At 41.4% G+C, this 27,489-nt stretch overlaps 1 protein-coding gene across 3 annotated transcripts in view; it reads left to right on the forward strand.

Annotated features, from left to right (window-relative positions):
* The window catches only part of Clcn5 (chloride voltage-gated channel 5), a 160,284-nt gene extending 138,439 nt beyond the window's left edge, over nucleotides 1-21,845 (forward strand). For all 3 annotated transcript variants that reach the window (XM_006995055.4, XM_015988602.3, XM_006995054.4), the window contains 8 exons: nucleotides 6,746-6,868; nucleotides 7,542-7,748; nucleotides 11,700-11,780; nucleotides 12,010-12,552; nucleotides 14,975-15,161; nucleotides 16,606-17,004; nucleotides 17,152-17,368; nucleotides 19,069-21,845. In XM_006995055.4, the coding sequence (XP_006995117.2) occupies nucleotides 6,746-6,868; nucleotides 7,542-7,748; nucleotides 11,700-11,780; nucleotides 12,010-12,552; nucleotides 14,975-15,161; nucleotides 16,606-17,004; nucleotides 17,152-17,368; nucleotides 19,069-19,159 (1,848 nt within the window). In that variant the 3' untranslated portion in view covers nucleotides 19,160-21,845. The remainder of the gene's footprint in view (nucleotides 1-6,745; nucleotides 6,869-7,541; nucleotides 7,749-11,699; nucleotides 11,781-12,009; nucleotides 12,553-14,974; nucleotides 15,162-16,605; nucleotides 17,005-17,151; nucleotides 17,369-19,068) is intronic.
* Nucleotides 21,846-27,489: the final 5,644 nt, after the last annotated feature.

Here is a 27,489-nt window from a genome sequence, read left to right on the forward strand (position 1 = left end):
ACAGAGGTCTAGGAGTAAAACCGTCCAGTCTCTCCTGCAGTTGTATCAGTATTTTCTTTATTGTCTAAGCAAGTATTTTTCAACACATAATAATTTTGTGTTTCAACTCTTTTCCTATCTTTCAGTACTTTGTCATATATTAGATCTCTCCCACTGAAAAAGCACACACAAAACAGAAGTGTTTTAGCTACTCGGCTCACCAGTAGAAATGGGTACTCCTTGAACTCCCTCCCTATGTGTCGATTCTGTTGGTGAAGTAGAAATAAGACCAGAATATATGATTGTACCCTTAAAGTTTATCTTTCATCTGATTGCACAGAGGTAAAGCGTAGAGTAAAGGTCACTAGAAGCTGAGAAGGGAAGGGGACAGAGAGAAGTTGTGTAATAAATAGCAAATAGAAAGGAGGAAGAAATTCTGCAGTTCAAACAGGAACCTTACTGTAACTGTACTTTACAACAACTGATTGAGGTGCTGAGTATCGGGCCCCATAAATGTGAGTGAAGCACATCTCTTCTTACATGTTTTATAAAGCAGTAGAGGAAGTTAGAAGACTTCAAACAAAGATATATGAAATATTTAAGTAAGTAAAACTGTTAATTATCCTGATTTGATCACTATACATTCTATATACATGTATCAAAGTAACATACTACCTTATAAGCATGTATAACCATGAAAGATGAATTAAAACATTTTAAAATTTTATTATCTACTTTGTTCACAAAAAATTTGAGGTAGCACACACACACTCACAGACACATACAAGTCAACTGAAAAAGGATAGGAAAATAAAGTCAGAAATAAGAGATTTTACATCCATATATAACTATATACATTGGCTTGGGGAACAGGGTTTTGTGTGTATTGCTAGTTTTATGTCAAGTTCATACAAGCTAGAGTCAGCAGAGAGGAGGGAGCTTCAGTTGAGAAAATGCCCCCGTTAAGATACAGCTATAGAAAATTTAAAAAAATGATCCAGCTATCGGGCATTTTCTTAATTACTGATCGATAGGGAGGGCCCCGCCCATTGTGGGTGGTGCCATCCGTGGTCTGGTGGTCCTGGGTTCTATGAGAAAGCAGACTGAGCAAGCGGTGAGAAGCAAGCCAGTAAGCAGCTCCCCTCCATGGCTTCTGCATCAGCTTCTGCCTCCAGGTTCCTGCCCTGTTTGAGTTCCTGTGTGACTTCCTTCAGTGATGAACAATTCTGTGAAAGTGTAAGCTAAATCAACCCTTTCCTCCCCTACTTGCTCTTTGGTCCTGGTGATTCATCACCACAGTAGTAACCCTAGCTAAGACATGTATGTTTCTCAAAGTGCAGTGTAGTTAAATTATAGGATGAATGTTACAGACCTTCCTAGAACACTTATTTTTCCTGAATATTTGGACTATTTTTAAATATAAACAATGAACTTAAAATTTTTGGATTTATTTATTTTAGGTGTATGAGTGTTTTGCCTGCATGTGTGTATGTGTACCACGTGTGTGCCAGGTGCTCACAGAGGTCATCAGAGTGCTTTGGAGTCCTTGGAACTGGAGTTACAGATGGTTGTAAGGTACCATGTAGGTCCTGGGAATAAAACCTTGGTCCTCTAAAAGAGCAACAAGTGCTTGTAACCACTGAACCGTCTTTATAGCTCCATAAACAATGATTTTAAAATGGAGTGTAAATTTTTCTTCTTTTCCTTGTGTAACTCAGTATTAAACTCTGGGCCTTGAATATGCTAGACAAGTACTCTACAACTGAGGTACATCTCCTGTATTTTACATATTTTTATTGTAAAGGCCAGGCTTGGTGGCACACACTGGTAACCCCAGTACTTGGAAAGTGCAGGCAGAAGGATCAGGAGTGCAGAGTCATTCTTGGCTACATTTTTGAGCAGCCTGGGCTATATGAGACCTTGTCTCAAATGAAAATTTAAAAATTGAAGATTACATTTAATCAGTGTGTGTGTGTATGTCTGTCTGTGTGTGTATGTCTGTGTGTGTGTGTGTTTGCGCTCACACGTATGCCTGTGTGCATGCCCCAGCACATATGTGGAGATCAGAGGACAGGTTTTAGGAGTCAGTTCTTTTCTTCTGCCATGTAGATCCCAGGGATTGAACCTATGCTGTCAGTCTTGTTGGTAGATGTCTTGACTGACTGAGCCAGCTTGCTGACCCTGAAAACCCGGTGCAGTGTTTTTGAGCTGGGTATGGTGGCTCATGTCTATAATCCTATTACTTGGAAGTTCGTGGCACTAAGTTAGGCTTACTGCAAATTCAAGGCTAGCTTAGTCTTACATATTGAGTTCCAGGCCAGTTGGGGTACATACATAGTAAGACTTGTTTCAAGAAAACAATAAATACATAAACAGTTAATAAGTTAAAATTATTTTGAGATAGGAGCTTGATAAATTAAGTTGCCTTGCTGGTCTCAAATTTGTGATTTTCTTCCTCAGCTTCTGGGGGAGCTCGTAGATTTTTAATTTGCTTGAAACAAAGTCTCACTGTCTTGCCTAGTCTAGTCTAGAACTCCCAGGAATTCTATCTTAGCCTCCAAAATCCTGGCCTTAGAAGTTTGAGCTGTCATACTCTTCTCTGTATTTTGTTTTGTTTTAAGAAGGAAACAATGTTTCTGTTTTACGTCCATTCCCAAGAGATGAGAGAGAGAGAGAGAGACAGAGAGAGAGAGACAGAGAGAGAGAGAGAGAGAGAGAGACAGAGAGAGACAGACAGAGAGAGACAGAGAGAGACAGAGAGAGAGAGACAGAGAGAGAGACAGAGAGAGAGAGAGAATGAATATGAATGTGTATGTTTTCCTTGCTTTAGAAGAAGGACTTGACTTTAGTTTTTTAACTATTTTAATTCTTTTTATATTTTGTGTATGAGTGTTTTGTCTACATGTGTGTATGTGCAGCAGGTGTGTGCTTGGTATCCACAGAGGCCAGAAGAAGACATTGGATCCCCTGATCTTGGAGTTACAGATGACTGAGAGGACTGGGAGTTGAACCCAGGCCATCTGCATGAGCACCAAGTACTAACCACTGAGCCATCTCTCCAGTTCTAGGAAGCACTTAAAAAATCAATGTATATACTTAACTGTGTATATGTGTATGTATGTGGGAATATGTTTGTCATGGCACTTGTGTGGAGGTCAGAGGACAGTTTGCAGGAACTGGTTCTTTCCTTGTATCACCTGTTCTGGAATTTGAACTCAGGTCTTCAGGCTTGATAGTAGGTACCTTTAACCACTGAGCCATTCTGCCAGCCACATATTTTTAAGGCAGTTACATAATCAAAATGTTGTATTCTTCATCCCACCTCCCCCTATGGTTAACACTTTGCATAACAATAGTACAGGAAATTGATATATCTGAAGTCCATAGAACTTATTTCCCTGTTTTGGTTGGTGTGGTTTTGCTTTTGTGGTGCTGAAGGTTGAGTCTAGGGCCTTGAATATACTAGATGAACTCTCTACCCATGACCAACATCACCAGCCCATTGCATTTCTCTAGCTGTATATAAAATGATAGCCCAAGGCAGGAGGGAGAGAGCTCTGTAGTTTTATGATGATATAAGATGGCTCCCTCATGCTGCCCCTGTACAACTAGCCCTTTATTATGGGTCTGTTCCAGCAGTTCCTTGTAAAGCAGAACTTGAGATTTGCTCACACAACAGATTAGTCTGGCTCTTTTTATGAATGAAATCATTGCCTGGGGCAATAGTCTGTGAAGCTTTCAGAAGCCTTCTCTTGCCAACAGTTTGGCCTCTTGATCTCTGCCTCTGGCCAGTTTCTGTTGCTTTCCCTTTCACTGCCTTTCGCTTTGTTTCCTACCTCTGGAGTCCACTTGCTCACAAACTACTCTTAAAGGACAAAGAAATAATTGTTCTCTGAGGACTTACGATCATGGAAAAATTGTATCAAATTCACAACTAAAAACTATAGACTCCTGATTCTTCTTGTCTAGGCCTTTAAATTCTCATGGTGTTTTATATTTTGCAAAGTCAGAAGTCCATTGAGCTTTGTATCTATGTTATCTGATGTATAACCTCTGGTGTTTAGTATTCCTTTCTGGTAAAGCATCACTATTTTCCAGTCCTTTAATGTGAATTGTTGTGCGATATTAGTTTAAGGTGTGTTACATTCATTTATGCTGTGGAATATTTGTTTAATGATGGAAAGATATATTGCATACTTTTATGTTGCATTTGTTTAACTCTGTAAAACTGTGTTACTTTGCCTGTTTAAAACACTTGATTGTTCTAATAAAGAGTTGAACAGCCAATAGCTAGGCAGGAGAGAGGGACAGGCAGGCTGACAGGCAGAGAGAATAAATAAGAGGAAAAATGTAGGCACAGCTTGTTCAGTTGGTAGAACATGAGATGCTTAATCTCAGGGTCATGGGTTTGAGCCCCATGTTGGGTGCCAAAATGTAGTTTTGTTTTGTTTTTAACTCTTTTGAGGTCCTTCTACCCAGCTCCCAAATAAATACATGGAGACTTATTCTTACTTATGAAAGCCTGGCCTTAGCTTGGCTTGTTTCTGGCCAGCTTTTCTAACTTAAATTATCCCATTTCTCTTTAACTAGGTTTTGCCTCTGGGCTTTTTAACCTTTCTTTATTCTATATATCTTTCTTTCCTTCTTACTCCATGGCTGGCTGTGTGGCTGGGTGGCTGGACCCTGGCATCCTCCTCTCCTCCTTTTCTCACTCTTTGCTTTTCTTCTCTCTTGCCTAGATTTTCCCTTCTCTTTATTCTCTCTGCCTGACAGCCCCGCCTATCCTTTCTCCTGCTTAGGTATTGGCTGTTTAGCTCTTTATTAGACCAATCAGGTGGTTTAGAGAGGCAAAGTTGTAACGCAGCTTCATGGAGTTAAACAAATGCAACATAAAAGAATGCAACACACCTTTGTATTATTAAACAAGTATTCCACAGCATAAACAAATAATTTTCAGTGCTCAGAACTAAATTTTCTAGATGTCACAGTTCATTATCATACATACATACATATCATACGTACATATCAAAAGTATATTCTGTCTGTATGAAGATAATTATTCCCTTTTTATTCTTTGGAGAATCTGGAATTATCAGGGTCAGATAGTTTCTACTCACATATGTTTTTCTGTGTCTGTTGTAGCAATTTTCTCTAAGATGTAATCATTATATGTAGAATACTTGTTAAAGGCTTAACAGTCTATAATGATGGTTACTAGGGCAGGGAGGAGTAGGAAATGATGAGAAGGCAGCCAAAGGTATAAATTGGCAATTAGGTAGGATGAATAAATTTAGAGATCTGATGTACCACATGAGAACTGTAGTTAAGAATACTGAACACTGAAAATATACCATTCATACAAAGAATCATGATTATGGAGGATGAATGTTTTATAAATCTCTCTATATATAATAAAACATCAAGGCCTGGGGCTCATGAGATGGCTCAGTTGTTAAGAGTGCTTGTTGCTCTTCTAGAGGACTAAAGTTTGATTCTCATCACCCACAGCCAGTAGCTCACAACTGTCTGTAACTCTAGCTCCAGGCAATCTAATGCCACCTTCTGGCCTCAATGGCACTTGCACTAATATGGTCTGCGACACACACACACACACACACACACACACACACACACACACACACACACACACACTTTTTCAAAATAAAATGAAACATGAAGACTAGAGCTGGACATGGTACCTAGAATTCTAGCACTTGGGGAGTGGAGGCTGAAGAATTAACAGTCCATTAGGTGCCCTCTGCTACCTAATGTGTTCAAGACTAACATGGGCTACATAAAGATGTTTCAAAGCAACAGTAACAACTCAAATAAATAAAAAACATCAAGGCTTGGAGTGAGTATAGCTCAGTGGTAGAGCATGTGTTTTAGCATGCATGAGACCTAGGATTAAATCTCCAGAATAAAAAACTGAAACAAAATGAACCTCCCCCCAAATATCATGCTACTTGCCCTAAACATACACAGTAAGTAATTATAAAGAAATGAAACAATGCTTAGGAATTTTAGTTACCATAATCTGTGAGAATTTAACACCAAGTTAGGTAAGGGATAAGAATGTTGAAGCTTGTCATTACTTCACATATGTAGTCAAGGTTCACCCAGCCCAGAAACTGGGGAGGCCATTGTCACTCTTGTTAAAAACTTGACATAGAATCATATGTATTTGCAAAACTGACAAAAACACTAATAAAAGGTAACTTGTAACCAGGTATGGTTTCAGCATGCAATGCCAGTACTTGGGAGGCAGAGGCATGAGGATTGCTGCAAGTTAGAGTCCAGACAGGGCTGTGTATCAAGAGCCTGCCTCAAAAGCTAAATGAGCCTTCTCTTGCCAAGAATTTGGCCTCCTGGTCTATGCCTCTGGCAGCTGGATCTCTGCGAGCTTGAGGCCAGCCTGGTTTACATAGCAAGTTCTAGGCCAACCATAGCTACATAGTGAGATAGTCTCTCAAAGACAAGTGAGTCATGTTTGAAGGTTTTCAGTTTTCCTTTCCAGCATATCGACTCAGAATCCTTTGAGAGTTTCCTCTGATTGCAGCAAGGCATGTGATTTTCAGTACCAAGGGTGCCTAATGGTGTTTCAGAAGTTTCTCTCATGAATGGCCTGCAAAGAGATAATTAAGCAATTTACTGTTGTCCTTTTTCTTCCCAATCTACTCTCCTAGCACAATGTCACTGAAAAGAGCGCCATTCCCCACCCAGCTGTCTACACTCAAACAGCGCCTGTCCTTTTGTTCTGTTCCAGGGAGCCTTTGCCTACATAGTCAATTATTTCATGTACGTCCTCTGGGCTCTCCTGTTTGCTTTCCTTGCCGTGTCTCTTGTCAAAGCGTTTGCACCTTATGCCTGTGGCTCTGGAATCCCTGAGGTAAGTACAGTATGAACCAATTTTTGCCCAAATTTTCACTGTATTCCTGCATATACTACAGCTTGGTGACTATCAATCAGGGTCAGAGGCAGAGGATCTCTAAACTCCATCTAGATTTTCCTTTAAGTCTCCTTTCAGTGTGGGTCACAGGATTTGGGCTAGAAGTGGGGAGATGATGGCCCGTTCCTACCTATTTGGGGCTTAGATTGTTTTCCTCGAGCAACTACAAGTAATAGTCACGATGTTCTTTGGGAGGTACTCCAGGCTGTACCTATTCTTTCAGGCTCTTTCTTGAACATTGACCTTATTCTCAGAACATTTTATTACCAGAAGAAATACCTGTTCCTCCTCAGCTGTTCCTGCTGCTCCATCCACACACACACACACTCATCCTTATAATAGACTCTTTTTAGCTGTCACAGAGCCCTTTACTCCTCCAAAGGCCATGGAAGTTGTCAGAACACGTCTGCCTTTCCTAGGTATCTCCCATATTGCGATCTCTCTTGAGACAAGTGTGTGTGTGTGTGTGTGTGTGTGTGTGTGTGTGTGTGTGTGTGTGTGTGTGTGACTTGTTGAGGAGTTATATAGTTCTTGTAAGGGGGTGTAGATTTTAGCTGTTTGGCTTTGCTTATTTACTTAATCTGTATTCATTCTCTCTGTGTTTGGCCTGCAGATAAAAACTATCCTGAGTGGTTTCATTATTAGGGGTTATTTGGGTAAGTGGACCCTGGTCATCAAAACTATCACTTTGGTGCTGGCAGTGTCATCCGGCTTGAGCCTGGGCAAAGAGGGCCCTCTAGTGCATGTGGCCTGCTGCTGTGGGAACATCCTGTGCCATTGCTTCAACAAATACAGGAAGAATGAAGCCAAGCGCAGAGAGGTAATGCCACGTGGCCTTACTGGTTTGTTTTCACTCGTGAGCAGAACTACTGTGAATTCAAGTAGCTTTTGGCTCAGCAAGTTCAGTTCTAGGAGTCTGTCTTACAGCCATCCTAGCATGGGTATATGCACAGGTCTCTAGGGATAGCCAACACAGACATGAATATTGTAAAAGTTAAATTGTAAAAAGTTATTGTAAAGAGTAAAATTAGCAAAATGTCCATCAATTAGGGGCTCAATTTAAAAACAAAACAAACGTATTCTGCTGTATACTAGAAAACCATACAACCATTTAAAAGAATGAGATGACCCCAAATACACTGACATGTACCATGCCAATAGAACACTGCAGCTGGTTTGTGACTGCTGTTTATGGGATAACGAGTACGTTTTTTAAAAAATGTATGTCTGTGCACTTATGAAGAAAATATCTAGGGCTTACCCTGCAAACCTTTGGTCCCCAAGAGCCCATTTTTAAAAAAGTGGTACATACTTATAATCTCAATGCTGGGGAGGGACAGGCAGATCTTTGGGTCTCACTGGCCAGCCAACTTTGTCTGCTTGGCTGGTACCAGGCCAATGAGAGAGACACTGTCTCAAAAACCAACGTGGACAGTGCCTGAGGAACAACACTTGAGGTTGACCTCTGGCCTCCCTTGCACATACATGCATCTCTACTCACTCTTGCATGTCTGCATACATGAGAATGAACACACAGAATCCCCAAATAGCTGAAAATAATTTTATTCTAAACTGTAAAAAGCATGCACTTATGTTGGGTGGTAGAATAAGGCAGTAGGAAAGGAGAAGTAAGGACTTGAATTCTTATTATAATTTATGTGTTACTTCTTAAAAAGAAGTTATAGAAAATACTAGACTTTGAGGGACTTGCTGTGGAAGAGTAAATATAAACAGTGTATTTCAAATGGCAGATTCTCCATCTTTTGTTGCTATTAAATGCCACACTTGAATTAGTTCCTCCCTGTGTTAGACCTCTCTCTGCCTGCCTCTTGCTTCAACCCATCTAAATGATTTCCAGTGTAGCATCACTGTATGTTTTAGTTAGGGTTTCTATTGCTGTGAAGAGACACTATGACCACAGCAACTCTTAAAAACGAAAACATTTAATTGGGGCTGGCTTGCAGTTTCAGAGGTGCAGTCCATTAGCCTCATAGCAGGAAGCATGGAGGCGTGCAGGCTGACGTGGTGCTGTAGAAGGAGCTGAGAGTTCTACATTTTGCAGGCAACAGGAAGTAAAATGAGTGTCAAACTGAGTGAACCTTGAGCAAAGAGCCCTCAAAGCCTGCTCCCACAGTGACACACTTCCTCCAACAAGGCCACACCTATTCCAACAAAGCCACACCTCCCAATAGTGCCACTCCCTTTGGGGGCCATTTTCTTTCAAACTACCACACTGTGAGCATGCTCAAATTTATCCAGTTGTTAATGTTTACTATTTTAAGGAGAAAGAATATTTTTTTCTTTTTAATTTTTTTATTTAAAAATTTTTTAACTAAATTTTTTCATTTATTTTACATACTCTCACTACAGTTTCCCCTTCCTCTTTTCTTCCTGTTCTCTCCCTCACCTCCCTTCTACCCCGCCCCCCATCCACTGAGGAGGAGGAATATTTTTAAAAATTGTCCTAAGTCATTGGTTACTTTTATCTTGTTATAATTAAGGACCTAAGGAAGCAGTGGTTTTTGTTTTCTTTTCCTTGAATGGCCTAAAAGTCACAGACGGAATAGGTCAAGGCCCAGATCATTTCATTAAGAAAGACCTCTTATAGAACTGGCATCTAGTGGTGTCTCCTGAAAAGAACAACAACAGCAAAAAGATTAGGCAGAGACTCTGGAAACTGAAAATGCTGAGGTTTTAAGTGTGGAGTCAAGTTTCCACTAAATGGGGGAAATTAATGACCATTGAGTGGGAAAAGTTCCTGGCACAGTCAGAAAGGAGAGGAAAGTAAGCAGGAGGGACAGAGGGCCATGCGAGTAGCTTGTCATGTGGAGGAAGGACACAGAAGCTGTGTGAAATACAGGAATAATCTCAAGGGCAAGAATAAGTGTTGGTTGTTGCTGCCTTTCTATGGATGGAGTTGAGTTTGAAACTAGATTCCTTATAACAGTTGAAATGTTTGTCTGAACTTGCCAGACATTTGTCTGCTTGGACTCTTCTGACCATCTGGATGTCAGTCTGTTTTCTATAACTTAGATAGCCTAGTCTCTCTTCTGTCTGCTGGGGCTTAGCCCCAGGGCCCTGTAAAACTTATCTTGTTGTTCTCAGTAGCAGCACAGCATGTTTGTGACCAGTGGCCTTATCACAGTGAGCAGATGGGTAGAAGTAAAGCAGAGCTGCTGCGTGGGAGGGGTGTGGAGATTCCATTCTCAAATATAAAACTCGAGTTTCCCCCCTCCGATTTCATCCTAAACATCCCCAGTGAAATCCCCTTTTATGGGTTGAATTTTGGCTTCCCTGTCCTTCTCAAATGACAGCCTTTTGAGCTCTGACTTTCCCAAGCCCTCAAGGTTAGCACCAGAGATTTTTCTCTTCCCCCCCTTAATTTCCCCAGATAATCTACTAGTCCTGAAGAAACCTGCCCACATATTTTGCCAAGAAATTTTCATTTTTCAAAATTCTTCCCTTTGTTCAATTTTGTTTTTACTATATGCCTCTAAATCATCTCTCGCCGCAGCTACTAGTCTGCAAGGAAATGACGTGTTCCTGTGAATTCTAGTCTGTTTGCCACGAGCGTGTGTTCTGCAGTTTACATGCCTACACTTCCCACCCAAGGCAGTCCTCTGCAAACACCACTGCAAACTCGCCTCCCCCTCTTTCCTCGTGATGCTTTATCCTCTTCCCTTTCCTTGCTCTCTGTCTTCTTGACCTTTAAAAATCTAGTCTCTCTGTTTGTATTTCTAGAGGCCGTTGAGACTGTAACAGGCTACAGGGTGCAGGCAATTCTAAACTGTAACTTCACTTTTATATCATTAGAGCCTTCCGTAGTGTCTCATTAAAATGTTTCCTAGCATGTGCTAGGGAGAGAGCCCATGAGGCCTCAGCCCTACACAAAGAACTACATGCAAGTCAGGGATGCTGAGAGTGGGGGAAATAGGCTTTCCTAGGGAAGAGCACGCCAATTGGTTATTCAATACCAAATAGGCAGCTCTGAGAACACACATACAAGTAACATTATACAGACTGAGCAGGTTATGCTTAGGAATATGTATGTATATCATACATGCATGTTATAAGAATTGTGAAAAAAGAGGCCATAATTTTGAAGGAGAGCAAGGAAGAGTATATGGGAGGATTTGGAGAAAGGAAATAGAAGGAGGGAATGATGTAATTATAATTTCAAAAAATAATAGAAACAAAAAAGTATGCAGGTGAAACACCGCACTGCAAAGTACATTATCTGGGTTTCCAAACTCAAGTTCAGCTGCTGCACCAGGAGGGCTGACAGTCGGGGCCCAATTTAGAATTAAGCACATGCCTCAATCACAAAGTAAAGGCCTTTTTTGTTCAAGCATATGAACCATATATGTATTCAACATCTAGCATACAATATTTGCTCTCCAAATAAATAGAAATTGCACCTCACTTTTTATGATATAAAACGTGTAAAATTTTTTCCCTCTTTTTAAGATTTTAATTATAATTACATCACTTCTCCCCCTCCCTTTCCTCCCTCCAGCTTCTCCCATATGACCTACTCATTCCTGCTCAAATTGATGGCATATTTTTCTTTGATTATTGTTGTTATAAACACACACAAATATTTAAATATAATCTGCAGAATCTGTTAAATGTTGCTTGTATGAAAGTGGTCAGTTGTGTAAAGTTATTATTTTTTAAAAATTCTTAGTGGCTATGAACATTCCTTTAAAAATGTGATTGAATGTAAGAGAGCCATATTATTCTATTGCTGATTTTGCATTTTGGATTGTAGGTCTTATCAGCTGCAGCAGCTGCTGGTGTATCTGTAGCCTTTGGGGCACCTATCGGTGGAGTATTATTCAGCCTGGAAGAGGTAATGACTTCTGTCTGTAAAGCATGTATATGCCTTTGTATTAGAAATCTTAGCCAGTATCTATGTATGTTGCAGTCTCTGAGTGTTCTGCCCAACTTGGTCCTTTGGCATGTAACCAGAAATTTCTGGAAAGTTTTCGTCCTTGACTATAATGTCAGCAGCCCCAGCATTTCATCTGAACCAGTTTTTGCCTCCTGACTAAGTTTGCTTTCTCCCTTCTGCCTTGTAGGTCAGCTACTATTTTCCCCTGAAAACACTATGGCGTTCATTCTTTGCTGCCCTAGTGGCAGCTTTTACACTCCGGTCCATCAATCCATTTGGAAACAGCCGCCTAGTTCTATTTTATGTGGAGTTTCACACCCCATGGCATCTTTTTGAGCTTGTGCCATTCATTGTGCTGGGCATCTTTGGTGGCCTTTGGGGAGCTCTGTTTATCCGCACAAACATTGCCTGGTGTCGGAAGCGTAAAACCACACAATTGGGCAAGTATCCTGTCGTCGAGGTACTCATTGTGACAGCCATCACTGCCATCTTGGCTTTCCCTAATGAATACACCCGGATGAGCACAAGTGAGCTCATTTCTGAGCTCTTCAATGACTGTGGCCTTCTGGACTCCTCCAAGCTCTGTGATTATGAGAACCATTTCAACACAAGCAAAGGCGGTGAGCTACCCGACAGACCCGCCGGCCAAGGCGTCTACAGTGCCATGTGGCAGCTGGCTTTGACACTCATACTGAAAATAGTCATCACTATATTCACCTTTGGCATGAAGGTGAGGAGTTCTTCCGGTGAATTCTGTGTGAATGTTCTGTGTGGATGTGGGCTTTGGAGGGCAAAGCCAAAGTATTCTACAATCTTTGATAGATAGTTCATGTGGTATCAGCTTTCCCAGAAGCCTCTGTGCCTCCCAGTGTTTTCATGACTTGGTGGACAATGATAATTCTGTCTCAAGTTGCTGATACCTATGCTTAGTCAAATGCAAACCTCACTAATGAATTTTGAATAGAAACATTTTCTTTTTCTGTATAAAAACATTTTCCCCCACAAAAAGGATAGTGAGATATTTATACTAGAACATTTTCTATCAGAGTACAATATCTGACTAATGCACTGTTAATCTTTATAGCAGTGGTTCTCAACCTGTGGGTCAGAACCCCATGGGAGTTATGTATCAGATTACATTACAATTGAGAACTAAATAGCAAAATTACAGTTATGAAGTATCAACGAAAATAATTGTGTGGTTGGGGGGGTCACCACAACATGAGGAACTGTTTTAAAGGGTCATACGGTTAGGAAGGTTGAGAAGCACTGATTTATAGGGTACATGTTAGAGTTAATTAGAGAAGCGGGATTTTAGCCTGAACTCCATGAGCTTACCAATGTTCTATCATCCTAAACACATTTTAGTGTTTAGCAACTTCATGGAGTCCAACCCAACACACAGCTAAATGACATTTTTACCATTAGTAGCCTTGCTTACTTGGTAACAAGTAGAATTCATCCGCTTCAGAGGTTAAGATTAAAATATTTCAGCTATCAAAAATAGATAACACAGACCAGTAAGATGGCTCTGTTGATAACAGTGCTTGCCACCAAGCCTGTAGACTTGAGTTCATTTCCTAGAACCTACATGGTCAAAATCAAGAACCAACTCCTGAAAGTTCACACACACACACACACACACACACACACACACACACTCACTCACACACACACACACTCACTCACACATCACAATAAATGTAATAAATAATCCAAGCATATTTTTACATAAAGAAGCTGCAGAGGTTGATCTCGCATACTGAAGAGAGTAGAATAATCCAAGGAATAAGTCTAGCGCTCTATAACAAAGTAAAGTGACAGTACCAATCATTTATTGTGTATTTCAAAAGAGGACTTTGAATATTCCTAAGACAAAGACATAAATGCTTAAATGATAGATATGGTAGTTATCCTGATTTGATCATTACATGTTGTATACATATATCCAAATATCACGCTGTACTCAATAAATATGTGCAATCATTGTGTCATACTTTAAAAGGAGATCTTACGGTGTGCCATTCTCTACCTTTAATATCAGTTACGATCTTCAAATTTTAGAAACAAAAACAAAAAACAAAAAATTGGTCAAAGCATTTGTTTCCTCCATGCTAGGTTTTTCTTCTCTTTTGTTTCTTCTCTTCCATACCCTACTACCAAATTGTTCCCTCTCTTCTCCATGGAAAGGCATTGAACCAGGATAGGATGGAGAGCGTGAAAAGTTTCTGGGTGCTTCTTGGGTTAATTTCAACATTGTTGTTTCATTGTTTTATTTAAAGGGAATCTGTAGCCACAGAACACCAACTTCAGTTGCATTCCAATATCAAATACTATTGAACCATAAGCTGTTTTGATTATGTTTGCTACCATTTCCTTCCTTTAATAGTGATAGTTCATACAAGACAAGAAACAAAACAGGAAGGTAGATGAATGTTCCCTTTGTTTGGTTAAGCATGTGGCTATCACCACTATCTCATTTAAAATTTATGTTTAATCATCTGTTGTGTTGTTATAAGGTAGATGGAAACTTCCTATGCCATCTTTTTGATTTGGGTGATGGGTTAGGACACAATATATAAGTATCATTAGGAGCATTTTATTTAAATCCCGACACTAATATTCACTAACTCTTGACCTTGGGTAAATGACTTAACCTCTCTGAACCTTGGGGTCTATCATTTGGGAATAATAATGTCTAATCCCTGGGGTTATTATTGAGCATCTATAAAAATCTTACATGTAGACCATCCAGCATAAAACACAATAGTCAACGAAGGGTAGCGTGTTACTGATAAAAATTCAGAATTGGGGGAAATGTCTGCATATATAAGAAATTCCATCTATTTTCCTTTTTCTTTGGGAAAGGCCTAATTTCTGCCTCCAGTTTTGTGTTGGTCTGGAGAGTTCAGGCTCTTGCCTGATGGAGCCCCGAATCAGGGTAAGCTTCTTCGACGTCATCCTTGCCTGCACGTCTCAGAGAACCTCTAGTCCCTGTAGTGTTACACAAATCTCTGCAGCCACTTGGTAGCATAGTGCATAGTTAAATTGTCGTTGGCCTGTTTGCTTCGCAGAGGGTCAGTCCTCTAGTCCTTCCATATGCCAAGAAGCCCAGCATCTCTCACTGAGTACCTCTTGCTTTCTCTTTGCAGATTCCTTCTGGTCTCTTTATCCCCAGCATGGCTGTCGGCGCGATAGCAGGCCGTCTTTTAGGAGTAGGGATGGAGCAGCTGGCTTACTACCACCACGACTGGGGCATCTTCAACAGCTGGTGTAGTCAGGGAGCTGATTGCATCACCCCTGGCCTTTACGCTATGGTTGGGGCTGCGGCCTGTTTAGGTGAGTAATAGTGTTTGCATTACTGGCTTCAAAGAAGTCATCCTGCCAGTGACATACAAATGAAGAGTAAGAAGAAATGCAATGGACTGTAACGTGGGTTTTTTTTTTTTCATGATTATCCATTTCTTGTTGAGTTTACTATTTCTCAAACATTTTAAGAAAGATAATTCTAATTTCTCACATAGGGAAGTCATCAGACATCAGGACATAGCGAGCTGCATAAGACTGTGTATCACAGTATTATTTATAAGAACAAAAATCAGGCAGGTGTGGTGGCACATGCCTGTAATCAGCCCTTGGGAGGCTAAGCAGGGAGGATCTCAAGTTCCGGGCCTGCCTAACCTACATAGTGAGACCTTGTCTGAAGACCAGCCCAACCTCCGCCCCTGCCAGTGAAAAGCCACCCAAATTTGAACATTAAGGAACTTGTGAAATAAATTGTGCTCCAGCCATATATTACATTATACAGCCCTTAAACATGATGCTGTTACGTTTAATATATTTTTGTGTGTGTGCAAGTGTGGGATGCTAGGGATTGAACCCAAGGTGTGCTACTTGCTAGGCAAGCTCTGAGCTCTAGTCCAGGGCTATATAAACACCACTGAGCTATATTTCGAGGCTCCTTTCCCTTTTTATTTCAAGACAGATTCTCACTAAGTTCTTCCCGCACTTGCGATCCTCTTGCCTCCACCACCTGAGTAACAGAATTACAGGCCTGGCCACAAGGCCCCTCGGTTATGTTTAGCATCTTTCAGTGGGATATTAAAATCTTTTTTCTTACATTTGTTTTGTGGTGGGAGAGGGGAAGCCTGTGCCACGGCGTGTGTGTGTGTGTGGAGGTCAGAGGACAACTTGCCAGATTCACGTCTCTCCTTTCACCACGTGGGTTCTGGGCGGTCAAACTTAGTTCATCAGACCTGGCCACACGTAGCCATCTAGCTATCCCAACCCTTTAAAATGTTTTGTTAATATAATTTGAAATTGGTAATAATGTCGAATATTCCAAACAAATAGTGGGAGAAAAGTATGATAAGAAACTAAATATAATATGAGCTCACATTTGTAAAAATACATGTTTTTATATCAGAAAAACTTGAAAATTTTACTCTGCTTGTATATAAAAATATGCAGTTTTGAGTTGAAAAAAAATGAAAATTTTATTCTGCGTATAGACAGCTAAATTTTCTATGATGAGCATGTATTGCATTTACAATTAGGAAAAAGATGGGCTTTTAAAAACTAGAAGGCTGTCTCTACTTTGTTATTTGGAGTACTCTAAGCTATGTCTGCTGTACAGCCTTGCTGTAATGCAATCTGGAATCTGCACAATTGTGGGGAGACCCTGTTCTAGCACTATTTCTAGCGCTTTTCCAGTGAGACCCAGGGCAGTCACGCAGTTGTAATGACTCTGGTGCTTTGTTTCCTATGTCTGTTTTCTTTGCAGGTGGGGTAACTCGGATGACCGTTTCTCTTGTTGTCATAATGTTTGAACTGACTGGTGGCCTGGAATATATTGTGCCTCTGATGGCTGCAGCCATGACAAGCAAGTGGGTGGCAGATGCTCTTGGGCGAGAGGGCATTTATGATGCCCACATTCGTCTCAATGGATACCCCTTTCTTGAAGCCAAAGAAGAATTCGCTCATAAGACTCTGGCCATGGATGTGATGAAGCCCCGGAGAAATGACCCTCTGTTGACTGTCCTTACTCAGGACAGTATGACTGTGGAAGATGTAGAGACCATAATCAGTGAAACCACTTACAGTGGCTTTCCGGTGGTGGTCTCCCGAGAGTCACAAAGACTCGTGGGCTTTGTTCTTCGAAGAGATCTCATTATTTCAATCGGTAAGGATTTCAGAAAAGGAATACAGGCACTTTGTAAGTGTGCATGAAGTCGGGGAGACAAAGGGAAGAGGTGCCTGGTTAAGGGACAGGATGTAGAGCTAGCACTTCAGCTTTCAACTTCTCATTTCCTTCCTTCTCTTCGCATAGAAAATGCTCGGAAGAAGCAGGATGGGGTTGTGAGCACTTCCATCATTTATTTCACTGAGCACTCACCTCCAATGCCACCATACACTCCACCCACCCTGAAGCTTCGGAACATCCTGGATCTCAGCCCCTTCACTGTGACAGACCTTACGCCAATGGAGATCGTAGTGGATATCTTCCGCAAGCTGGGCCTGCGCCAGTGCCTGGTTACACACAATGGGTGAGCACCCTTGAAAAAGGGCAGTTTGGATTGTGGGAGAAACTGAATAGAGAGATAAGAGAACCTGAATTTAAATAAACACCTTTAGGCCTTTTGGAAGCTCCAAGAAGAAGGTAGATGTGATGAACGGGCCTTGTTTGACAGATGCAAACTATTAGTTGCACGTTATCAGTAACTCAGTTCCTCCTCTACCAAGAAAGGAACTGTGTTATTGTGCACAGACATCACTGAGATTGGAATGGCATCAGAGATGTACAGTGGTGCCTCCAGCCCTTGGGACAGACCTTCTCAGATCACCACCGGAAGCCTGTGGCTAGTAGTGACCTTCATATATACTGTGTTTGTTACTGTATATATCCCAAACCTATGAGGAAGCTTAATTTATAAGTCAGATGCAGTCAGAGAGCAAAAATAATAAATATGAATTAGAACAATCATAATACACTGCCATAAATGTTTTGTGAATGCAGAGTGTCCCCTCCTTTTAAAATACCTTACTCTATTGTTTTAGACTATGATTGCCCTTGACTAACCAAAGCCATGGTTCCAGGGGACTGCTGACCGGGGTGGTGGCACTTCTCAGTAATCCCAGCACTTGGGTAGTAGAAGCAGGAAAAGCAGTTGTTCAAGGCCAGCCTCGGCTATGTAGCGAGTTTAGGTCCCCCTGGTCTACATGAGACTCTGTCTCCAAAGGAAAGGAAGACTATTGTACTTGACACTTATAACCCCTTGTTGATTTTTGAAGACAAAGAACAAATTCCCAAGTTTCAGTGAGGTCTGTCTACAGAAAGGGCCCCTGGTTAGATAGATGGTAGGCTAGGCTATAAATCACAAGTCTTTGAACTTCCAAGCCCCAAGGCTCTCTTCTTCCTGGAACACATCTTGTCCAGTAAAGAAGCCCTGCTTTTGTTATTGGGAAACAAGGAGAGGGTTGGAGGGTTTTCTTGTTTTTAACACTTGATCTTAACCTAACAACTCTACAAGAACTCCTCCTGCTTCTAAAATTTGGAAGTGGCATAATAAATAACTTACAAGAGCTAAGTCAGTAAATAGACTTTCTCTAGTAGGTAGTCTGTTCAGCACTTACTGAAACCCTAACTCATGTAAGAAGATTCTCCATGAGATTCTGGGAGACATGAAAGTGAACGAACCTTTCTCTGTCCTTGAGTAGTGTACATGGTTATAGGGACGTCAGGAACACACAAGTGATCATAGGGCAACAGCAAAATACTACTTCTACTATTACTACTACTACTATTAATAATAATAATAATAATAATAATAATAATAATAATAATAATGACTGTGGAAGAGCCTGCACAGAGCATGCCATTGCTGGGAGCAGGGTAGAGTCTCAGCTGCTTCACAGGACCAGGGATGTTTGGGGGTGGGGCAGCATTTGAACTGGGCTGCAGGAAGTAGATAAGATTCATAGGTTTGGAGAGTAACATTTAAATCAGGGGGAAATGTGGGACCTGAGACCTACATGTAGACGTGTCAGTGTTTTCAGGGATGTATGCATTGCTCCATTTGTCTGGAGTATATATACATCTTACTGTTAGCTCATCATTCTCTAAGCACAGATAGTGATGAAAGACAAAGTTGAGAAGGATTGAGGAGAACAAGCATCACTTTAGTTAAGAACACTGTCTTTTGACTGTATGCTTATTTGGGTTTTGTTTTATGTTTTTGTCTTTCAGGCGCTTACTTGGCATCATTACCAAAAAGGATGTGTTAAAGCACATAGCACAGATGGCAAACCAAGATCCCGATTCCATTCTCTTCAACTAGAATCATGGGGTTGTTTGGGATATGAAACAAGGACATTGCGGACCATGGATATATTTTATTAACTGGGTACCCAAAACACATTTCCCATATTTGGATGGTGAAGTCATATTAGTGTGTTGTCTGTTTCCTACAAGTTAACCAGTTGCACTACGTAATTTCTGGAAATGAATCTCTCTAGGAGAAAGTACAGTTAGGCTTATGTGATACTGCATTAGGAAGGGTTCATGAAAGAGAAACGAGATTGCTATGGTTTAATTATGTTTCTTCTTTAAATTTTTTTTTTAATTTAAAAAATAATTGTTAGCCAATATGCAATCACTGAAAACTATGCAAGAAAAATTCCAACTATTCTGACATATAGCCTGCAGGAAACTCATGAATGAGTTATGTGTGGGGAGGACTCTAACTGTCATTGGTGGAAGATGAAGTGTGAACTAAGGGGCTTTGCCTTTCAAGCTACAGAAAGGAAAGCCAGAAGGAAATAGCAATGGCATTTTTTAGACTGTGAAGATTCAGTTAAATTCTTATTCCTGTTACAGTATTTAGCGTTATTAGTTTTGTTACGTTTACCTTTTCATTAGAAGACAGTGCTGCTCTGGTTAATCTCCTCCAAGTGAAGTAGAGGGCTTGACCTTTAGAGCCTGCTTGTCCTGGTCTTTTGAAGTGCACAAAATTAAGTTACAGAGCTTTCTCCTTGGCTGCAGAAAGGCTATTTTTAATTCTCCAATGGCAATGCTAGCTAGTAGACAAGGACTTTGTTAGGAATTTGTTAGTAGCTAGGAATTCTTTCTTCTGGTTTTCTTGAAATGATGATAAAGTTCTGAGCAAAGTCGGTGACTAGGAATTTCACATTTTTTGTGAAGTCCTAACCAAATCTCTTACCCAGATGCCACCTCCATGGATGATGGTGCTTTAGGCTTCTGGAATAAGTAAGAACAGTATATGGAACCGAGCCTAGGCTGAATACTGGTAGAGCAGGGACGATCCCTTTGAAAAGACCACCAGTACTAAAATAACTGGACACCTGTGCTCCTCCCAGTGTGGAGTATGCAGAACAAGCCGTTGTTCCTGTGAGCATGAAGGAGGCTTGAGATACTTCTACATGTCTTGAAGGAACTGGAACAGGATAGGCGACTGCAGCTGCCTTGAGGTACCATCCTTCGATCCAACTAAAATGCAGAGCTATCCTAAAACCTAGGTGTATGGATGAGGCCTGATGACACCAAAGGTGCTTGTACCCAGTTAAAAAGGTGCCTGTCTCAATTTCCTACCACAGCTGTGGCAGTTTAAAAAAAAATCACATTCTAGAAACACCTGGTGGAATTCAAGAGCCACCACCAGCATTCCAACCACCCTCATTTTCTATCATTTTATCCATGTGCAATTCCTCTCCCTCCATTCTGTTTGCCTTTCTTCTCAGCACGGACTCCTCTGTAGGATGGAGCAGTCTGCTTAGTTAATCATTCCTGATAATGACAAGAGAGCCCTACTCGGGCTGGTTGAATTGTAAGCCAAGGCTCAGCAGTCTCGCAGCACTCGGACTAGAGGTGACACTTTTTTTGTTTGCCATGTGGCCCCGTTGCTGCTGCCATGCCTCCATTTCAGTCTCAGCTGCCCACGGCAGTGAGGCCACGTTGTTGGCTAAGAGTTCAGCCTTGTTCATCTTACAAGTCTGTCCCCAATACTTCCTACTGTCCTGCCCTTCTAGCTTAGAATCAGCGGCACTTGGCACATTCCTGTGTGTAACCCACCCCTCCCAAGCAACTCAGTGTACCTCATTTTAAACATTGTTGATCCCCAAGTCAAGGACCTTTTTTTTTAAACCCCAGTTCTTATCGTTCCAAAATCAGAAATTCTTTTATTAACCAGGGCTGAGTCGCCAAAGCATATTTTGATTTTTATCTTTACTATATATATATCAAGGTAGTCACCAGAGTTTTCTCCTTTTAAATATATGGCTCTGGCATTTTAATGAAAAAAGAATGCTTCGGGGTACATGGTATCATAATCATGGCTCTGTGACTTGGTGTCTTGTTTCTTTCTGTGCCACTGCATTTTTGGTATCAGATGAGATCCTGCCTGGCCACCCAGTGTATTGTGTACAGATCAGAGTTCTTGTCTGTATCCTTCAGGGTCAGTCAGTACCTTTTTGATTAGTGATCCTTCCTCACTAAAGTTGGCAGCACAGGCAAGGTCACTGTGCCTGGTATTTGATGGCAAGGGTAGGAAGGTTTGGTCAGATCTCAGAGCAGCAGTGGCATGGATCTTGTTTGCCTTCCAGTTGTTGTCTTCATTGTGCACAGACGAGCCAGTGTTAAGGTGCTACTTCAGAGACTAAATCTAAGAAATCAGATAACACTGTGCGAATGGATACTGTCCAGAGGCTAAGCACCGATGGGCCCTCCAGATAATTGACATTATCCCTTTGATACCTCACTCCTTAGAAATATCATTCATTAACCTCAGTTTCTCAGGAATCCTTGTAGCTTGTATGCCAGAAATAGCTGTAGGGTATGGTGTCCATTGTATGTCCAATCTTAGGGTTTAACTCAATGGTTGCCTGGTTCTTACTGGAATACTCTACAAGACTGCTAGCCTAGTACCTGGACACACAGTCGTTCTTGTCTTGAGGTAAAGGGAAGTTCTTTCTGTCATCGCCATTCCATTTCATCACTTAGATAATCCTAAAAACAAAACAAAACAAAAATAAAACACAAATTTAATATAGGGCAGTCTGTCAGTAGCCTCAAATGACTACATACCTCAATGGTAAAATACTGGATAATTTAAGATTTTAAAATGAATTGAGACAAGTTTATTTTGGTACTGGAAAAGAAAAGCGTTTACAGAAGAACACCAATAAATGCCTCAAGAGTGTGAATTTTCCAAGGAAATATATCTGGAGGAAATCTAGCCATGAAGGGAGTTCATGGACCTGTAAAAGTCTAAACTACTAAATTTTATACCTTCACACCTTCAATGGAAAGAACTTAATGTAGTTTCGAGAGCGTGCGCAGTGAGCTCAATTAGAGATAGCAAACGGGACTGGCAATGTGAAAAAAGCTGTTAAAGAGCATGTCTACTTCTGTTTGCAGCAGCCTCCTCTCTCTGGCCCCAGTGTCCTGGAGCAGCCAAGCTGCAGAGTAGAGTTGATGTAGTCCACAGAACAGAGCTCCTCTGGTGGATTAGTTGGAATTGATGAGACTTGGAATTGGCCAGCTGGCAAAGCAAACAATTAATTTGCTGGTTTAACTGCAAAGCAGGCCAATTGTTCTGGCACTAAAGTCTAGCTCTAAACTCATTACAGGAAGAGCAGGAGCCTTTGTAAAAAGATCAGTCTCTAAATGTGTGGGCTTGCCTTTACTGTTCTAAAATGTTAATCTTTGCAACCACCTGTCTGGGTTCCCTTTAGGGGGACGGGGAGGCATTGAAAATGATGACAGGCCTGCTTAACAAAATGTGCATCATGCCAGGTATGAAGAAAGCCATCCCGAATCCCAGTCCATGCATCTTGGCATAAGGTGGACAGAAAAAGTTTAATTATGTGCCTCAAAGGGAGAAAAAGACAAATCATCCTCAAGTCCAGGATTCCCAAACTAGCGCCTCAAGGCACCATTTGGCTTCAGGACAGTCTAGTTTTGTGGAAAGGGTCAACATAAGACATTTACTTAAGGAGGAACATACTGTCTGAGGGTCTAGATGATGACGTTCTACCGTTTTTGTTTTAAGCCACCCTACTATGACCTTATTCTGTATTGAAATAAGCTCTTTTCTCATTGCAGCTCAGAAGCTGTGTAGGTTTGGAGATAAGTGGGCACAGCAGAGCTGGGCAATTGCTGGGCTTTGCTTCCGTTTCAGCCATTTGTTCCAAGGAGAGAGGTTCTTGGGAAAACGTGTGTTAGCAACTTTAAGCAACTCCTTGTACATATGCTGGCCACATTCTCATTGCTAAGCATCTGCATCTGGGCAAAGTTAGGAAGAGATGAAGGGAACACAATGAGTTTTTCCATGATGTTAGGAGGATTTTGCCAAATCCTCCAAGAAGGATGTGATGTGGAGTTTTCTTTCTTTCTTTCTTTCTTTCTTTCTTTCTTTCTTTCTTTCTTTCTTTCTTTCTTTCTTTCTTTCTTTCTTTCTTTCTTTCTTTCTTTCTTTTTTCTTTCTTTCTTTCTTTCTTTTTTCTTTTTTGCATGGGGCCTATCAGGTTGCCCAGCCCAACCTTACAGTCAAAAATTCCTACCTCTAAGTTGCTACCAAAGGGTCTTTGGCCTGCATGTGCACACTCGTCAAATGAATGCCCTGACTAAAGTGCGGCCTTTTGAGGAGAAACAGTGATGGTACATACAAGGCAAAACCCGCAATCTTTCTCTGCCTCAGTTCTTTTGCTCCCAAATTCAAATCTCTCCCTATGTTTATGAGCATGTTGTCTGAATATGGGCTTTCGTGGGTAGGGAGAAGTTGACCCTGAGAACAGAGAAGGGCAACTCCTCAGTTGATGAGGCCATTGACAGATTGCTCACTCCACAGTAGGGGCCAAAGCCAGCCATCCTTACTGGGAGTGTCGAGAGCTTTAGCTGTGTTAGATATTAGTCCAAATGTGCTGGAATTTGGGGTAATGTAGGATTTCATGAGAAAAATGTCATTTAGTGAAATGGGGAAGAAGGCAGGACCTGGGATGGTTTTTTTTAAAGTGGGAATGTTCGCCTTGCTGTCAAGTAGAGGGTACCTCAGAATATATGAGTCTTCTTCCCCCACTCACTTTCTTGCCTTTCCTTTCTTCTCCATTGTCCTGCCTTTTTAGTATTCAGCTTTTTATATAAGTATTTACTTTTTTTTTTTTACTATATATTTGGTCCTTTGGGACTGTGTGATGATTAAATTGTACCATTCAAGATAAAATTATATGTTTAATATTTTATTCTCTAAAATTGTCTTTTGAAGCTATGCTGCTATCCAGGTACAGGTCAGAAAGGAATTGGGCCTGATAGCATCTTGGTCACGTCACCAAAGGGTGACTATAATGTCATGATGATGACTCTTCTTTATTTGACCAAGGCCAGCCTCCTGTTTATACCTCTGCCCATTCATTTCTGGCCATGGGAAATATACCAGCTATTGGGTGAGCCATTGAAGCCAGGAGGACCAGAAGGGCCAGGATCCAGCCCATGAGCACCACGGGAATTTCTCTGTAGGAAGCTCATTTGTAGGGCTGGCTTCAGTCGCAGTAGCCAAAGAAAATCTGTCTGACTGGACATTTTAATTGCTAAGAGTTGGTCAAAGTTCAGCTGAAGCTAATGCATAGATATCTGTAGTAGCTTGGCATCCAGACATGAGCTTCAACCAAAGCTAATAAAGCCCAAGTTTCCACAAGAAGCTTGGTGCTGAGCTGTTCAGATCAGTCATTTACCAGAGTGTTGCCAACCCTTCAGCCATGCTTTTGTAGCTTTATCCTCACCTGCTTATATACCCAGCCGGATCCAAAGCTGTGGCTTACTGCTCACTTTGTTCTGCTCCCTGGTCACGTATAGTGACAGAGTGTAAAAAGGAAAACATGGATTGGGGAGTTAGGTGACCTGGTTTGTATTCCCTATGCTTCTACTAATTAGCCTCAAGATCTTAACCGCTCTGTGCCTCAGTGTTCCCATCTGCAAAATGGGGATAGTGTAAATTGCCCTACCTACCTCACAGGGTTGTTGTGAGGATAAACTGAGACAATGAATGGAAAGCACTTTGACAAGTAAGTGCTATGCAAATTGTAAGAAAATGGAAACAATCACGTTCAAGGCAATGGAACGGACATTAGCAGAAAGGTTAATGGGATTGTCCAGCCCTTTCTCTGTGTGGCTTATACCTAGGTTGCCATTGCTTTATACATTTTCACTTAGCACAGATTTGTAATTATGCATGTAATAAAGCACAGCCTTATTCAACTTGATTCTAGTATGTTTTTGAAGACTCTGAACTTTTTTGAGTGTTGACTTTTCTTTATCATAAAAGAAAACATGAGGACATGGTGTGGGGTCTGTGGAATGGTTTAAAAAGCAACTGTGGGGTTGGAGAGATGGTTGAGTGGTTAACAGCACTTGTTGCTCTTGCAGCCGACCCAGGTTCAGTTCCCAGCACCCACATGATGGCTCACAACCATCTGTAACTCCAGTTCCAGGGGATCTGATGATCCCACAGACGCTAGGTGTACACATGGTGCACATACATACATGCAGGCAAAACAAAGTAAGTCTAAAAATTTTTTAAATTTTAAAGCAACTGAAAACCACTACTATCAGACTCACATCTTTTAAAATGTTGGTGAAATACTAATTATTACACTTATAGATTCAGTGGTATGCTCCCCTCCCCCCAGTTCTGGGGGTGGACTCTAAGATCTTGAATACTCTTAGCAAAATTTCTACTATTGAGCTGTATCCCCAGCCTCAGCCTCAGTACTGATTTTTTTAAATTTTTTAATATAATTTATTTATTTTTATTTTATGTACATTGTTTTACCTGTGTAGGTCTATGTGAGGGAGTCAGATCTTGGAGTTACAAAAAAGCTGTGAGCTGCTATGTGGGTACTTGGAATTGAACCCAGGTCCTCTGGAAGAGCATTTAGTGCTCTTAACCGCTGAGCCATCTCTCCAGCCCCTGGTTTTTACTAGAAAGAAACAAATGAGGAGCATCTGGTGTTTATGAGGCACTGCGGCTACCTGGATACCCCGTTTATTCTGGCTGCTTACATGCTGTTATCTTGTGATGACATGAGAGTGAGCTGGGAGCTGCATTTTTCTCTCTGATTTCTCAATCATGTAGATGGTAGACTTTGGCAGACTATACAGTCGCTTCAGATGAGGAGTAGGATGGGTGATTAAAATGTTCGTTCCCCCGGGTTTGGAAAGATAACTTAGTATTTAAGAGCATGTGCTGCTCTTGCAAAAGGACCTGGACTTGATTCTGATTCTGTCCCCAGCACCCACATCTGGCAGCTCACAGCCAGCTGTAACTCCAGCTCCAGGGAGATCCAATGTCTCCCTGAGCACCAGCACTCATAGGCAGAAACTCCAACGCACACACACATTTAAGAAATATTTTTAGTGTTGAGCAGTGTTCTCCTGTGAATACCACCCACCCTTCTCAGTAGCCTGTTTACAGTATTTTGACAATAAAATGCCTTTGATGAGGAACCCTTCAGAGTGGCCATGTAAATTAAAGAGGGGTGGAGCATGAAAAAGAGATTAGATATGCAACACTGCCACGCCTCGATGAAACCTAGAAAAGAAAAGAAGGCTATTCTTTGAACTATGGTTTCTCTCCTCTTTTTCCTGCAGCTGTCTCCTTAGGCCCTACTCCTTCCCTCTTTCAGCCAGACACTACCTGTAAGGCAGTTTCCATGGATCCCAGTTTTATTCTAAGAGTTTCTCTATGATGAGGCTGGAGAGAAGGCTCAGTGGTTAAGAACACTCATTGCTCTTGCAGAAGACATACATTTGATGCACACCACCAACGTCAGTGGCTCCCAACCTCCTATTACTCCAGTTTCAGGGGATCCGGATGCTCTCTGGTCACTGCAGGTACATGCACTGTCTTAGTCACTGTTCTATTGCTGTGAAGAGACACCACGGCCATGGCAACTCTTATCAAAGAAAGCATTTGATAGGAACTTGCTTACTGCTTCAGAGGTTCAGTCCATCACCATCATGATGGGGAGCCTGGCGGCACGCAGGCAAACATGGTGCGAGAGAAGGAGCTGAGAGTTCTGCATCCAGATCCACAGGCAGCAGGGAGAAGACAGAGCCACTGACCTATCTTGAGCTTTTAAAAAACTTCAACGGCCACGCCTAGTGGCACACTTGTTCCAGCAAGGCTACACCTCCTAATCCTTTCAAATAGTGCTAATCCCTGGCGAGCAAGTATTCAAATATTGAGCCCATGGGCCATTGTTCAAACCACCACACTGCACTGATGTGACACTTCCACACACAAGCAAAATATAAAAAATAAGTTTTAAAAGTTTGTGTTGATATGTGAACATATCTGTACTGGTGTTGACATCTTGTTGCTACCACGAACATTGTTACCCTTGTCTTTACTTAGTGCCATTTTGGGAAGGACTTCTATGTATCAAAATAAGCCTTATAGGCCAGAAATCCTGGGCTGGTGAAATGGCTCATTGAGTAAAAGCATCTGCCACCAAGCTTGAAGACCTGGATTCAGTCCTTTAGGACTCACATGGTGGAAAGAAAACTGATTCTGACAAGTTGTCCTGACATACATATGTGCTGCTGTGGTATGTGTGTGTGCGCGCACGCACACACACGCACACACACACACACACG

This window comes from Peromyscus maniculatus, chromosome X, assembly GCF_049852395.1.
Source record: "Peromyscus maniculatus bairdii isolate BWxNUB_F1_BW_parent chromosome X, HU_Pman_BW_mat_3.1, whole genome shotgun sequence".
In the NCBI taxonomy this organism is placed as follows: domain Eukaryota; kingdom Metazoa; phylum Chordata; class Mammalia; order Rodentia; family Cricetidae; genus Peromyscus; species Peromyscus maniculatus.